Source organism: Notechis scutatus, chromosome 1 (genome assembly GCF_049901735.1).
Source record: "Notechis scutatus isolate UNSWTSFEM ecotype Mainland chromosome 1, rNotScu1.2, whole genome shotgun sequence".
NCBI lineage: Eukaryota > Metazoa > Chordata > Lepidosauria > Squamata > Elapidae > Notechis > Notechis scutatus.
In genome coordinates, this window is record NC_142009.1 from 86,342,153 (window position 1) to 86,353,805 (window position 11,653).

At 40.3% G+C, this 11,653-nt stretch overlaps 1 protein-coding gene across 1 annotated transcript; it reads left to right on the forward strand.

The window, feature by feature from the left end:
* Positions 1-1,068: 1,068 nt before the first annotated feature.
* NUP43 (nucleoporin 43) lies at positions 1,069-10,211 on the forward strand. Its single transcript, XM_026666250.2, has 8 exons — positions 1,069-1,407; positions 2,485-2,598; positions 2,835-2,912; positions 4,009-4,177; positions 5,070-5,205; positions 5,852-6,003; positions 7,891-8,013; positions 9,798-10,211. The coding sequence occupies exons 1-8, from the start codon at positions 1,288-1,290 to the stop codon at positions 10,010-10,012; spliced, it is 1,107 nt and encodes a 368-aa protein (XP_026522035.1). The 5' UTR covers positions 1,069-1,287; the 3' UTR covers positions 10,013-10,211.
* The last annotated feature ends 1,442 nt before the right edge of the window (positions 10,212-11,653 follow it).

Genomic DNA, 11,653 nt, shown 5'->3' on the forward strand with positions numbered 1-11,653 from the left:
AGTTAAACTCCATTCCTATAGTTTCATGGATGTGTCTGTGTAAATTTCTTAGCAGTAGTATGGAAATCATCATTGTTGCTTTTGGAGAATGTTTAACATTTTCCTATTAAATATACAGTACTGAGATTCCCCAGTGGGTTCCCCTCCAATTATTAACCGGGTTCAATCCTGCTCATCTTTTTGAGATCAGGCAAAGACAGCCAGGTGTACATCAATACAAATTGAAAGCTAAATGACAAAAACAGTTTCAAAAATAACCTGGAATAGTTTTTGAATATGCTCACGAATTCTCCAGGAACTGAGCTAGACTCAAGGGAGATTTTATCTTTTAAAAGGAATTATAGGGAAACATTGAAATTTAATCAGCAGAAGCATGTCTTCTTGATTCAGCAAGATGTATTAAATTAAGTAAGGCTCCTGTTGTCTTCTAGCCTCCTTGCCATCTGTACTGAAAGGCTTCAATTCCCAAAATTCTCATCCAGGCATTTTAAATCTGTTGTTTAGGGATTCTGGGCGCTGTAGTAGTCTCCATTCTGCCAAGTTGGAAAATGCATTGATACTACTGTAGGCTCCAATCATGCAATGTATATACAATATGTACATTTATGGTGTTGCTTGGTTCGGGTATTCTCCCACGTCATTGTAGTTCTTTTAAAGTTGTAGCAACGTTTCAGCAGAATCTCATCTGCCATCATCAGGCTTCTGTATACAGAAGCCTGATGATGGCAGATGAGATTCTGCTGAAACGTTGCTACAACTTTAAAAGAACTACAATGACGTGGAGAATACCCGAACCAAGCCGAACACCATACATGGGTACCGCAAAACTTAAGAAAACAAATATGTACATTGTATATACAATGTACATATTGTCATATACTGTAGATGTAAAATCCTGTGCATTCAGTAAGGCTTACTCCTTAATAAATTAGTTTAGGACTTGCAGCTTAATGACATCGGCTTTTCTATATCTTTTCAATTACTCGTGCATAGCGACATTGTGAGATATAGTGCAGAGTGCCACTCATCCTAAATCCAGGCAAATATTTAATCTCTGAGTTAGATACTCCAACTTTCGGAAAGCAAAAACCTAGACATTCAAGGGAAGACGCATCCTACTCGCGACAGCATCGGAATTCTCAGTCCTTTAGTTTAAGGCGCAGGTACAGCGCTTTTTGTCCTTCTTCGCATTCCGTCTCTCGTGACGTTTGCGAGCCAATCAAGAGTGTGGGTTTGAAAGCCTACGGCGTGATCTTGCTGAGCGGGAGCGAGAGTCTCTCCCCGAATATGGAGGACGTAGTGGGCAAGTATGTATCTCAGAAAATCAGCAAGACCCGCTGGCGGCCCGTATCTGCCACTGCCTTGCAGCCTCCCGAGATTTTCGCCACCGGCTCGTGGGATAATGAGGTAAATCGGACGCCTGCGTGACCGGCGTTCCTCCTGCCTCAGGTCTTTCGATTTTCCTCCCTAACCACCTTTTCGACTTTTCCCCCAGTCCCTCCAACTGTCATGCTCGCGAAAACTTGATGCGCTTGCTTTTCTCGGTGTGGAGTCTTCCTGAGCCACGGTCGTGACTTCCCCTTAGTTGTGGAGAGTTTAATCCCAAAGCTAATCCCTATTAGTTCGTGCGCTACTTGTTTTGTCGTCGGTGAATAGACCCATATTTTCCTTTCGTGGCTAAGAATTAAGAATGTTTAGTCATTTTAAGCTTAAATGCTGTTGCGTTCTTTTTAAATTTTGCCTCAGGGTTCAATAATTGTCAACTGAACTAAATTACTCCCATTTTACTGAAACTTAAATAGGAATATACTGGAGATAACGGAGCAGTGTATTAATAGTAATTAATACCGGTATCTGCCTTTGCTTTGGAAATGGAGCACAAAACAACCTTTTTTCAGAGCTACATATATATTAATTCTGAACATGCTTAATTGACAATCTTAATTGACAATCTATGCAACATAACAAAATATTTCAGTAATTATATATTTAAATATACAATAAAATATATAGTACTTTGTATACATAATTATCTTAGGTACTTTTCTAGATTATTTGAAAATGAGAAAATAGCAAGACCACTGTAGAATAGTAGTTAAAGCACTGGACTGAGAGTGGGGAGATCCTATCTTCTCTGTTCTACATCTGACTTTTCTTCAATAACATTTTATGGACATAATCTATACCTAGAAGCAGAAGTCATTAGTTATATTGTTGATATTGTAGCTACTATTTTCTGATAGTACCTATAGCCACAGAAACTCATTTGGTGGCTTTGGTACTGTCCTCCTTTCTCCTAGCCCAACTTACTTCCCTGGATTGTTATGAGAAAAATAGAAAATAGGAAGAAAAATAGGATACTTTGAGATCTTGTACAAAAGGTATACAAATTTAATAAATTACAAAATAGTAATTTGGTAAATGATAAACACATATTGTTTCATTAACATTGAACAAAAATATATATTTCTTATAATTTTACAGGAAAATAAGATTTCCATTTGGTCTGTTGGAGATTTGGTCCCAAACGGTGAATATCATGGAGAACCACATTTGCTTTGTGATATCCAACATAGTGGTGATGTTATGGATATGCAGGTAAAAATAGTTTAAATACTTTTTAGGAGGCCTCAAGATATGCATTATCTTTGCTTTAGAAGCTTCAAGATATTACAGTTCCATGCTTATAAAAGTAGGTTTCCAAATTCTTTTTTGCCATTATAATTAATATATACACTCTCACATAAAAGTACAAACATGTATTACCATGCTAAATGTTTTTACACAAAAGATGAAATATTTATTGTGTTAACATGTTAGATTTCCCCCCCTAGTTTTTGGATCAGGAGAGAATTGTTGCTGCTTCATCTACTGGGAGTGTGGCCATTTTCCGGCATCATCAAAATAATCAGGTAAATGGTATTTGTTTTTAATTATCAGATAAATGGCACAAAAGCTACCAATACAAGGAAACTTGAATTTAAACTAGATAAGCACTATCTGTACTGTGAAACCTAGATCTTTCCTCTTTGGCAAAATACTTCGTTCAAAATTGTTAAGTAATCCTGTCTTTCACAGCTTTATTTTGTATATTCATTATTTATTTTGCAGTTAATTAGTTCATCTAAAGCCTTATGGAAGCAAAGCTGAATTTCTGTCTAGAAAAATTGGGTAGTCTGGTATTATTATTATCTTGTACACTGCCCTAGAGCTATTTTTTTCTAAAATAAAGTTTTCCTATCTTTGAAATTTGCTGTATAAAGTATTTATTTACTTAAATCCGTAGCCAAGTTGTTCTGAATCCTTAAAGAATAATACAGACATATAAATTTTTAATAGGGCCATCTTAATATAACTCTAAAAATGCAAGGGTGAATATAAACTCTTACAGTTGGTCCCACTGTAAACAAAAGGCTTCGTCAGCAGAGGTAAGTCTGTTGAGTTGACTATATAGACAAATTTTCTACCACTGATAGAAAGTGAATTACAGTTAATTGTTTTACAGTATTTTGTGTCCGTGCTTTGTGGGTTTTTTTTAATTCCTTGTCTTGCCCGCTGCCTTGGGATTTCAAAGTGTATTGCTGATGCCTAGAATTGAATTGTGCAACACTTAAGATTTTACTGATAGTAGGTTGCCAAGATATTTTCACAATATAAATCTGAATCTTAAGTGAACAGTCTGAAATACTTAGTTATTAGAAAAAGGGAATTCTGGTTTTGCGTAAGTTTATTGACCCAAGCAGAATAATTGAGAGCTACATAGTGAAAATCATTATTGTAGTTGTGAAAATGCAATAAATCTCCCATATATATATTTTCATATAATATACAGATTGTATTTTTATGAATCTTCTATCATTTCAAATATTGCATAATTTTATATTAATTTGTATATAATAATCACTGTGCTTAAGTCTAGTCTGAAGTAGTATTTTGCCTGAAGCAACTTAGTAATTGAATTTTTTATGCAGTTAATGGATAGTTTGATTCTTTTTTCTTATATTTTAGACTCTTTCCTTAAATCAGAAATGGGAACAAGCACATTATTATGATCACTCCTGGGGAAGTGCATCATGCACTGGGATCATTTGCAATAGCCCTGAAATTTTTAGTATTGGAGAAGATGGTAGAATAAACATGTTCACCACTGACCGTAAGGAAGCTGTACGTACTATAGGTAGGCAGATAAGATTAATAATGAAGATGTAAATATATGCCAGCATATAAGGTATCTTACAGATTTTTCCAAAAGGCTCAGAATAGTAAAAGTATCAGTTTGCTTACTTATTTTCCTCTTTTAGCAGGAATTCAATTTTCACTATATACATTTGGAAACCAGAGTTATTTTATTGGGATAATAATTGTCATCGCATTTTAAAATACTAGAGGACTTTACTAAATGGAATGATTTGTGGCACATTCCCAAGAAAATTAGATGACAGCTTCCATGAATATAATTTCAATTGCGGTAGCTGCTTCCACCTAAATTTTAAATAATTCTGTACTGGTGCCCACCAGATTCTAAATCCACTTAGTAGGGTGTCCTGTGCATAAGGGGAAGTATTTTCCTGTGGAAGGTAGCTTTCTATTTTTCAGTATTATATTCTGATTGGACAGACAATATTGTATCTCAAATCTTCATGCTAAAGAATGCTGTATAGTTGCATTCACAAAGATTATATGAAAAGAATATACCAATACTTTAAAATTTTGTGAATTGCCCTTATTGGCATTGTAAAGCTATTATTTCTAGTATGCAGAAATTTTGAAGGTAGCATTGTTTTCTCAACTGAGCAATATCTGCAATATTGTGATTTATTGGAAAGAGTGCTACATAAGAATCTTTGCCCTTAGTTTAGGGTAATTGATTTCTGCCTCAATCCTTCATTGCATTTAGATTCACATGTAGAGTTGGTACACGAGAAATGGAGAATGCTCAAATTTGAGAGAATATGTGACAATGCTGTACTTGCTAAGCAATTTCATTCTATAATATGGCTATGTCACCAGATCTTGATAATTTTTTTAAAGAAGCATTAAGTATGAATGTTTCTTTTAATTTCTCATAGATAATGCTGATAGCAGTACACTCCAAGCAGTGACTCAACTTCGTACAACAGAGATTCTGACTGTCAATTCCATTGGTCAGCTAAAAATATGGGACTTCAGACAGCAAGGAAATGAACCTTCACAAATATTTTCATTGTAAGCATTTTGCTTTCATATAAAAAGTTCTGATGAAGCCAAATTGTTATATGATAGGGATGTGCAAAATGCCTGCACAGCTGATATTAGGCAATCTATTTAAATTAAAATATGTGTTTTGGATGTTTTGTTCCAGATGCAAAATGAAATAAGACTGTTTTAATCTGGGTTACACTTACTTAGATGAGTGTGAGAAAAAGACAAGGACATCAGATTTGTCTATGGGGAAGTGAAGGAGAGAAAGAAAGACACTGGTAAGATCAGGCAGATCAGACTGCAACCCTGCTCCTTGTTGTCACCATAAGGAAAAGGGGTACAAACCACGCCAGTGACAGCCTGGAGACGAGCAGAGCAAAACATTGGGAAAACCTACAGGTTGGAGATATCCCTGATTGAAAGCTCTCAAGGGAGAGAGGTGGTACAGACCACTTTTGCCTGTTTAAAACTACTCTGGGATCCTTCTGGATTTTACTTCAGCTAAAACTCAGAACACCCAAAATCTTCTCGTTTTATTTTTACCAAAATAAGGCAGTCTGATACTTTTCAGCAGAAATTTTGAGGGCATGACAGTTTGTATATACTTCCAGGGTTTTAAATAGTGTTTGACAACAACCTTTGTGATTTCTTAATGTTTTTTTCTATGTAGGACAGGGGAAAGAGTACCACTACATTGTGTCGATAGGCATCCCAATCAACAACATATTGTTGCTACAGGTAGTCAAGATGGAATGTTGAGTATTTGGGATGTAAGACAAGGCAGCATGCCAGTTTCCTTACTAAATGCTCATCAAGCAGAATGTAAGTGCCTAAACAAACAGGATAACAATTCTAATGTAGTAACAACTAGGGGAACAATCTTTCATCACATTGACACATCATCAGTGCTTGAAAAAAATATCTTATTTACTGCACTTCTCACTGCAAGGCAACTGCGGAGCGCTTACATTAAAAGCAATAAAACTGTGTGTATGCACATGCACACACACTAAGAATACAAAATGGGGGGAGGGAGAAGGATGCACAATGGGTACATGGAATCTACTTTTAGTTCATTGAGGCCCAGGCCAACTGGCAGAGCCTGGTTTTCAGGCTCTTACGGAAGATTAAGAGGGTGAATATAGACTTGGGGCAAGATGTTCCAAAGAGCTGGTGCTATAACAGAGAGGACTCTTCTGGACTGCCAGCCAGAAATCATTGACAGACGGGACCAATAGCATGCCTCCTCTGCTGTTATGAGGGGTGGGTTTGTCACATTGGGGTGAAATGGTTTCCCGAGTAACTTGGACCCATGCCATGCAGGGCTTTAAACTTGTATTGCACCTGGGAGCAAACTGGCAGTCAGTGCAGTTCACAAACAGTGATGTAACAAGGGCCACTCTAGGGGCCCCAAACACTGTCCATGCTGTTGCACTTTGCACAAGTTAAAGCTTCAGAATGCTCTTCAAGGGAAGCCCTATGTGAAGCACATTGCCAAGAGTTAGATGATCAGGGCTTCAATGAGTGCAGTAACTCCTGATCCAGGAAAGTCCACAACAAAGTTGTACAAAGGCTCTCCTAGCTGTGACTGCCATCTGCTCTTTGAAACAGGAGTTGTGAGTACAGGAGAACCCTCAAGTGGCAAACAGTCTATCTGGGACTATCTAAATGTGGCTTATTTAACAATCTGCTAAGGACTAAACCAAACGATCAGTACCATATCTGGAAGTGATTCTTATTCTTAGTCTAAAGCTGGGGTCCCCAACTCCCTGGCCACAGATCAGTACTGGCCCGTGGCTTGTTAGGAACTGGTCCCTGCAAGCAGCGGGTGAGCAAGCCAAGTTTCATCTGCACATGTGCAGGATCTAGGTTGTGCGTGAAACCATCCCACGCTCCCAATCTGTGGAAGCCAATTTTCCTTTCAAAACCAATCCCTTGTGCCAGTAAGGTTAGGGACTGTTGGTCTACAGGACTCTTAAGAAAGAAGTAATATAAGCATTAAACAATTTCAAGATGTCCTATGCCCATGAAGCAAACCTATGCCATACAGGCCGGAAGTGGCACACAGCCATCTCTCTGGGCACACCAGCCGTCGCCCATCACTTCTGGTTTCTGGCGTGCGCATGTACACTGGCCAGCTGGTCTTTGCAGGAGCGCCAGAAACTGGAAGAGCAGTTCCCCCAGCATACCAACTGGTCTTCGCAGGAGCGCCGGAAACCAGAAGAACGGCTCCCCCAACGCTCCAGCTGGTCTTTGCAGGAGCGCCGGAAACCAGAAGAGTAGCTCCCCCAGTGCGCCAGATGATCTTTGCTGGAGCGCTGGAAACGAAAAGAGGGGCTCCCCAGAGCACATGCATGCGCCAGCCAGATGGTCTTCGCACGCACATGCGTGTTAGAAACTAGAAGACCAGATGGCCAGCACGCATGTCCACACCAGGAAGTTGCTCTTCTGGTTTCCTGCGCTCCCGTTTCAGCACTCAGTGCCAAAAAGATTAGCCACCACTGGACCTATGCTAACATAGGATGTAGAAGTATGCTAATAGAAGGCACTGACTCCTAACTTCTTGGGTGTTTCTTTCACGTATTGCTAGTTTCACCTTTCTATACAAAATTATTTTTAAACATTTGGTACCAGATTGTTGAAATATAAATAACATTTTTAGAACTTTCTACCTTTCATATTATATTTGCCATATATTTACTTTTACAGTATGGGAAGTACACTTTCATCCTTCCAATCCTGATCATTTGTTCACTTGTTCAGAAGATGGATCTCTGTGGCATTGGGATGCTTCCTCTGATGTGACTGACAGGAAATCTTTTCTTCATACAAGTAAGATTTATTCAAACTTTTGATTAACCAAATAAGTATTTCATGCTACTTACAGACTAGCATAGAAATAGCAACATTTCTAGGTCCATTGTTGCCCAGTATTGCTATAGTTAACTTAAACATCTCTTGTATTTCTAATATAAAATGCTTTCCTGTACTGTATAGTATTTTTCCATGCTGCCCACATTCACTTCAGATTTCTGCAAGTGGAGAATAGAGGAAATGCAAAAAAATATTAGAATAATTGCTTTTAGATTAATAATTAGTATGGCTGTGCATTTTATGCACAGAAATTGCAGAGATTCAGATTCAAAGGGCAAATGTAATTTGAAATTTGCATCTTTTGGGAACATCTTATGTATCTTCTCCTGCAATTGCGCGAACCAAGATGAGGCTGCTTGAAAATGCTATATGCACACCCACATGTGCCAAATCACTCACGTTTTGGAAGGAGCCCTGGCGATGCAGTAGTTAAATGTAGTATTGCAGGCAAATTCTGCCCACAGCCTGGAGTTCAATCCTGACAGGGCTCAAGGTTGACTCAGCATTCCATCTTTCCAAGATTGGTAAAATGAGCCATATTGTTGGGAACAATAGGTTGACTTGAATATAAACCACCCAGCATGGTGTAAAGCAGGGGTCCCCAACCACCGGGCGCGGACCGGTACCGGGCCGTGGAGCACTCTTTACCGGGCCGCAAAGAAAAAAAAAAAAATGGCGGCTTTCTTCGCCGTGAATGCTGCTGGGATCGGGATCAAGGACACAAATGAAAGAAGGGGAGGGAGGAAGCAACCAAGCCTGTCCTGCTCTCTGGCTCAGCTCTCTCAGTCGCTCTCTCGCTCCTCCACCAGCACAGGAAGAAACTGCTTCAAAGAAGCCGGGGGGTGGCTTTTCCTGTCGCTGCAGCTTCCCGAAGCGCCCGTTTCACCCCCACCCGCCCGCCCGCCCGCTCGCGGTTCAATCCACAGTGCTCCGCTCTGCCTGCCTGCCTGTCTGGTTGTTTAGGAGCAGCTTCGCTGAGAATAATAACTATTCGCCTCTTTTTATCAGCCGAGCTGCTCCGAAACGAAGAAGGCAGGCAGGCAGGCAGGTAGAACGGAGCACTGTGGATTGAACTGCGAGCGGGCGGGCGGGTGGGGTGGGGTGAAACGGGCGCTGGGAAGCTGTGGCGACAGGAAAAGCCACCCCGGCTCTGGGCTGCTGGAGGAGCGATAGAGTGACTGAGAGGAACGAGGCAGACACCTGAGGGAGGGAGGGAGGGAGACACCTGAGGGATGGGGCTGAGGGAGGCAGGGCCGAGGCGCTCCCGAACTTGGTGAGCTTGGCAGACGCCAGATTACCCGACTAGGTAACAACATCAGATGTTACCTAGTCAGGTAATGAAACGCCTGCAAGCAAACTACCAAACTCGATTCTCTCTCTCCCCCCTCCCCCGGTCCTTGAAAAAATGTTTCTGCTTGAAACCGGTCCCTGGTACAAAAAGGTTGGGGACCACTGGTGTAAAGCACTATGGAGTGGTATATACATCTAAGTGCTATTTCTATTTTAGCCTTCAATTCCAGATATCTACATAGTTTTAATAATAGCCTAACTTGAAATGAAAAGGCAGCAAAACATTAAAGTTATTCTTGAGCAGCAAACTGTAAACTGTTTTTTTTATAAATGGCAAACCCAAGTTCTTTAAAAATATTATGTATACTTTATGTTGATATTTGCATTACATTTAAATAATTCTCATTTTTTACCTGAAGATAACAAAACAATATTTCTGTATTTTATTTTAGGTGGAAGAAATACTTCATTTCTACCTCATTCTACAGCTAATCAGTCCATAATTAGTGCTTGGTTGAACAATGATCCTACTAAAGATCGCATTGAGATTACAAATTTAAGTTCAAATTCAACTTTATCAATAAACAGTTTAGATGTGTTAGGATCATTTCTTGTGTATGGAACTGACACAGAATCTATTTATGTTAAGAAGGATCTCTTTGTATAACCTTAGTTTTCCCAAAACAGTGCTGTTGTGTAAATTTAGAATTCTTTTTCTAACCAATCTCTAGAATCATAGTTAAACTAGGGTCATAATTTAGAGTACAACTGAACATAATTCATGTTACAGCTTAAGCTTTTTAACAGTACATTTCTGTGGTTCATGTTTATATTAAAAAATTTCCATTTATGCATTGTTTACTTAATTACGTTGTCTTTATTTTTTAAATATTATTTCAACTCTTCTCCAATACAGATGAATTAATTGCAAGTACTGTAGTACTCATACTAAGTATGGTATTACCAAACTAGGTTGTAGAAGGGATTTTTGGGGTGACGCTTAAGACTACATTTTTATTTGAAATATTTCCCGTTGATACTAGAATAAACTTAAGCAACAAAAAAACCCTTTCAATTGTCATGCTCTGTTTTGCTGTATACAGTCACTAAGCGATGTTAGTAAAGCAGGGATCCCCAACCTTTTCGACGCCAAGCGTCCGGTTCCGACATCAGCTGGCGCCGCGGCCCGGCAATTAGCCGCTAACTGGGCGCCGCCATCTTTTATGACTTAAAAGGCGTTCGGTGACGTCATCGAGCAGCCAATATAAAAGATGGCGGCGCTTGAGCGCTTTGGTGAGCTTTTTCGGGTAGAAATGGCTTTTACCCGGAAAGCTCACCGAAAGTGCTGGCGCCGCCATCTTTATGACGTTAAAGAGCGCTCTCCGGTGAGCTTTCTACCTGGAAAAAGCTCACCAGCGCTTTTTACCAAAAAGATGGCGGCGCCTTTGTGCAACCAGCGGCCCGGTAAGGCTTGTCCGCTGGTTCGGCAATCGGTCCGCTGGACCGGCGGTTGGGGACCCTCGTTGTAAAGAATAACATCATGTGGCAGCATAGCTTACTGATGGCAGTTCTGATTATTATCAATGCCCAAGATTGTGTGGGTTGTTAAATGGGAACAGATGGGAAATACTGTGGGTGCATTTGGGGTGCTGCAGGTAGGTGCTATGGAGCAACGTGGACAGGCAGATGCCACAGGGGGGAGAGCTGGCAGTGGCTGCACACAGGCTGCTGCAGTTGGACACAATAGAGCAGGGGTGTCAGACTCACGGCCCGCTGGCTGGGTGCATCACGTGCTGGGCCCCGCTCCTGCCCGGTTTAGCAAAGGGGGGGAAAGTCCTGATACAACACAGCCATGACGATGCGAGTTTGACACCCCTGCAATGGAGGATTGCTTGCTACAGAATACAAGCTCATTGTGTCTACTTCATAGCAGCTTCTTTAGACTTACTTGGGTGACCTGAAAGCTTCCCTGCCAGCTTCCCCTATTGACTTTGCTTGTGGGAAACTGGCAGGTAAGATCATGTAACTATGGCTCACTATAACAGAAGACAGGAACCCGAGTTAATGTGATCATGGGAGTGCTGCAGTAGTCAACTTGTATGCGCCATCAAAAGTTGCTTTCTGTATGATGGGCCATATACATTTGATTAACTTTGCAAGAACCAGTTGTAAGACCATCTTTTTCAGCATCAGGAGAACTTTGAATGGACATAAGCCAAGGATTACTTACAGATACAGGCATGCTTTTGGGAGTGACAAAGGGAGAGTTTTCCCCCTAGGAGTGAAATGGTACAAAAGGGGGGATGGG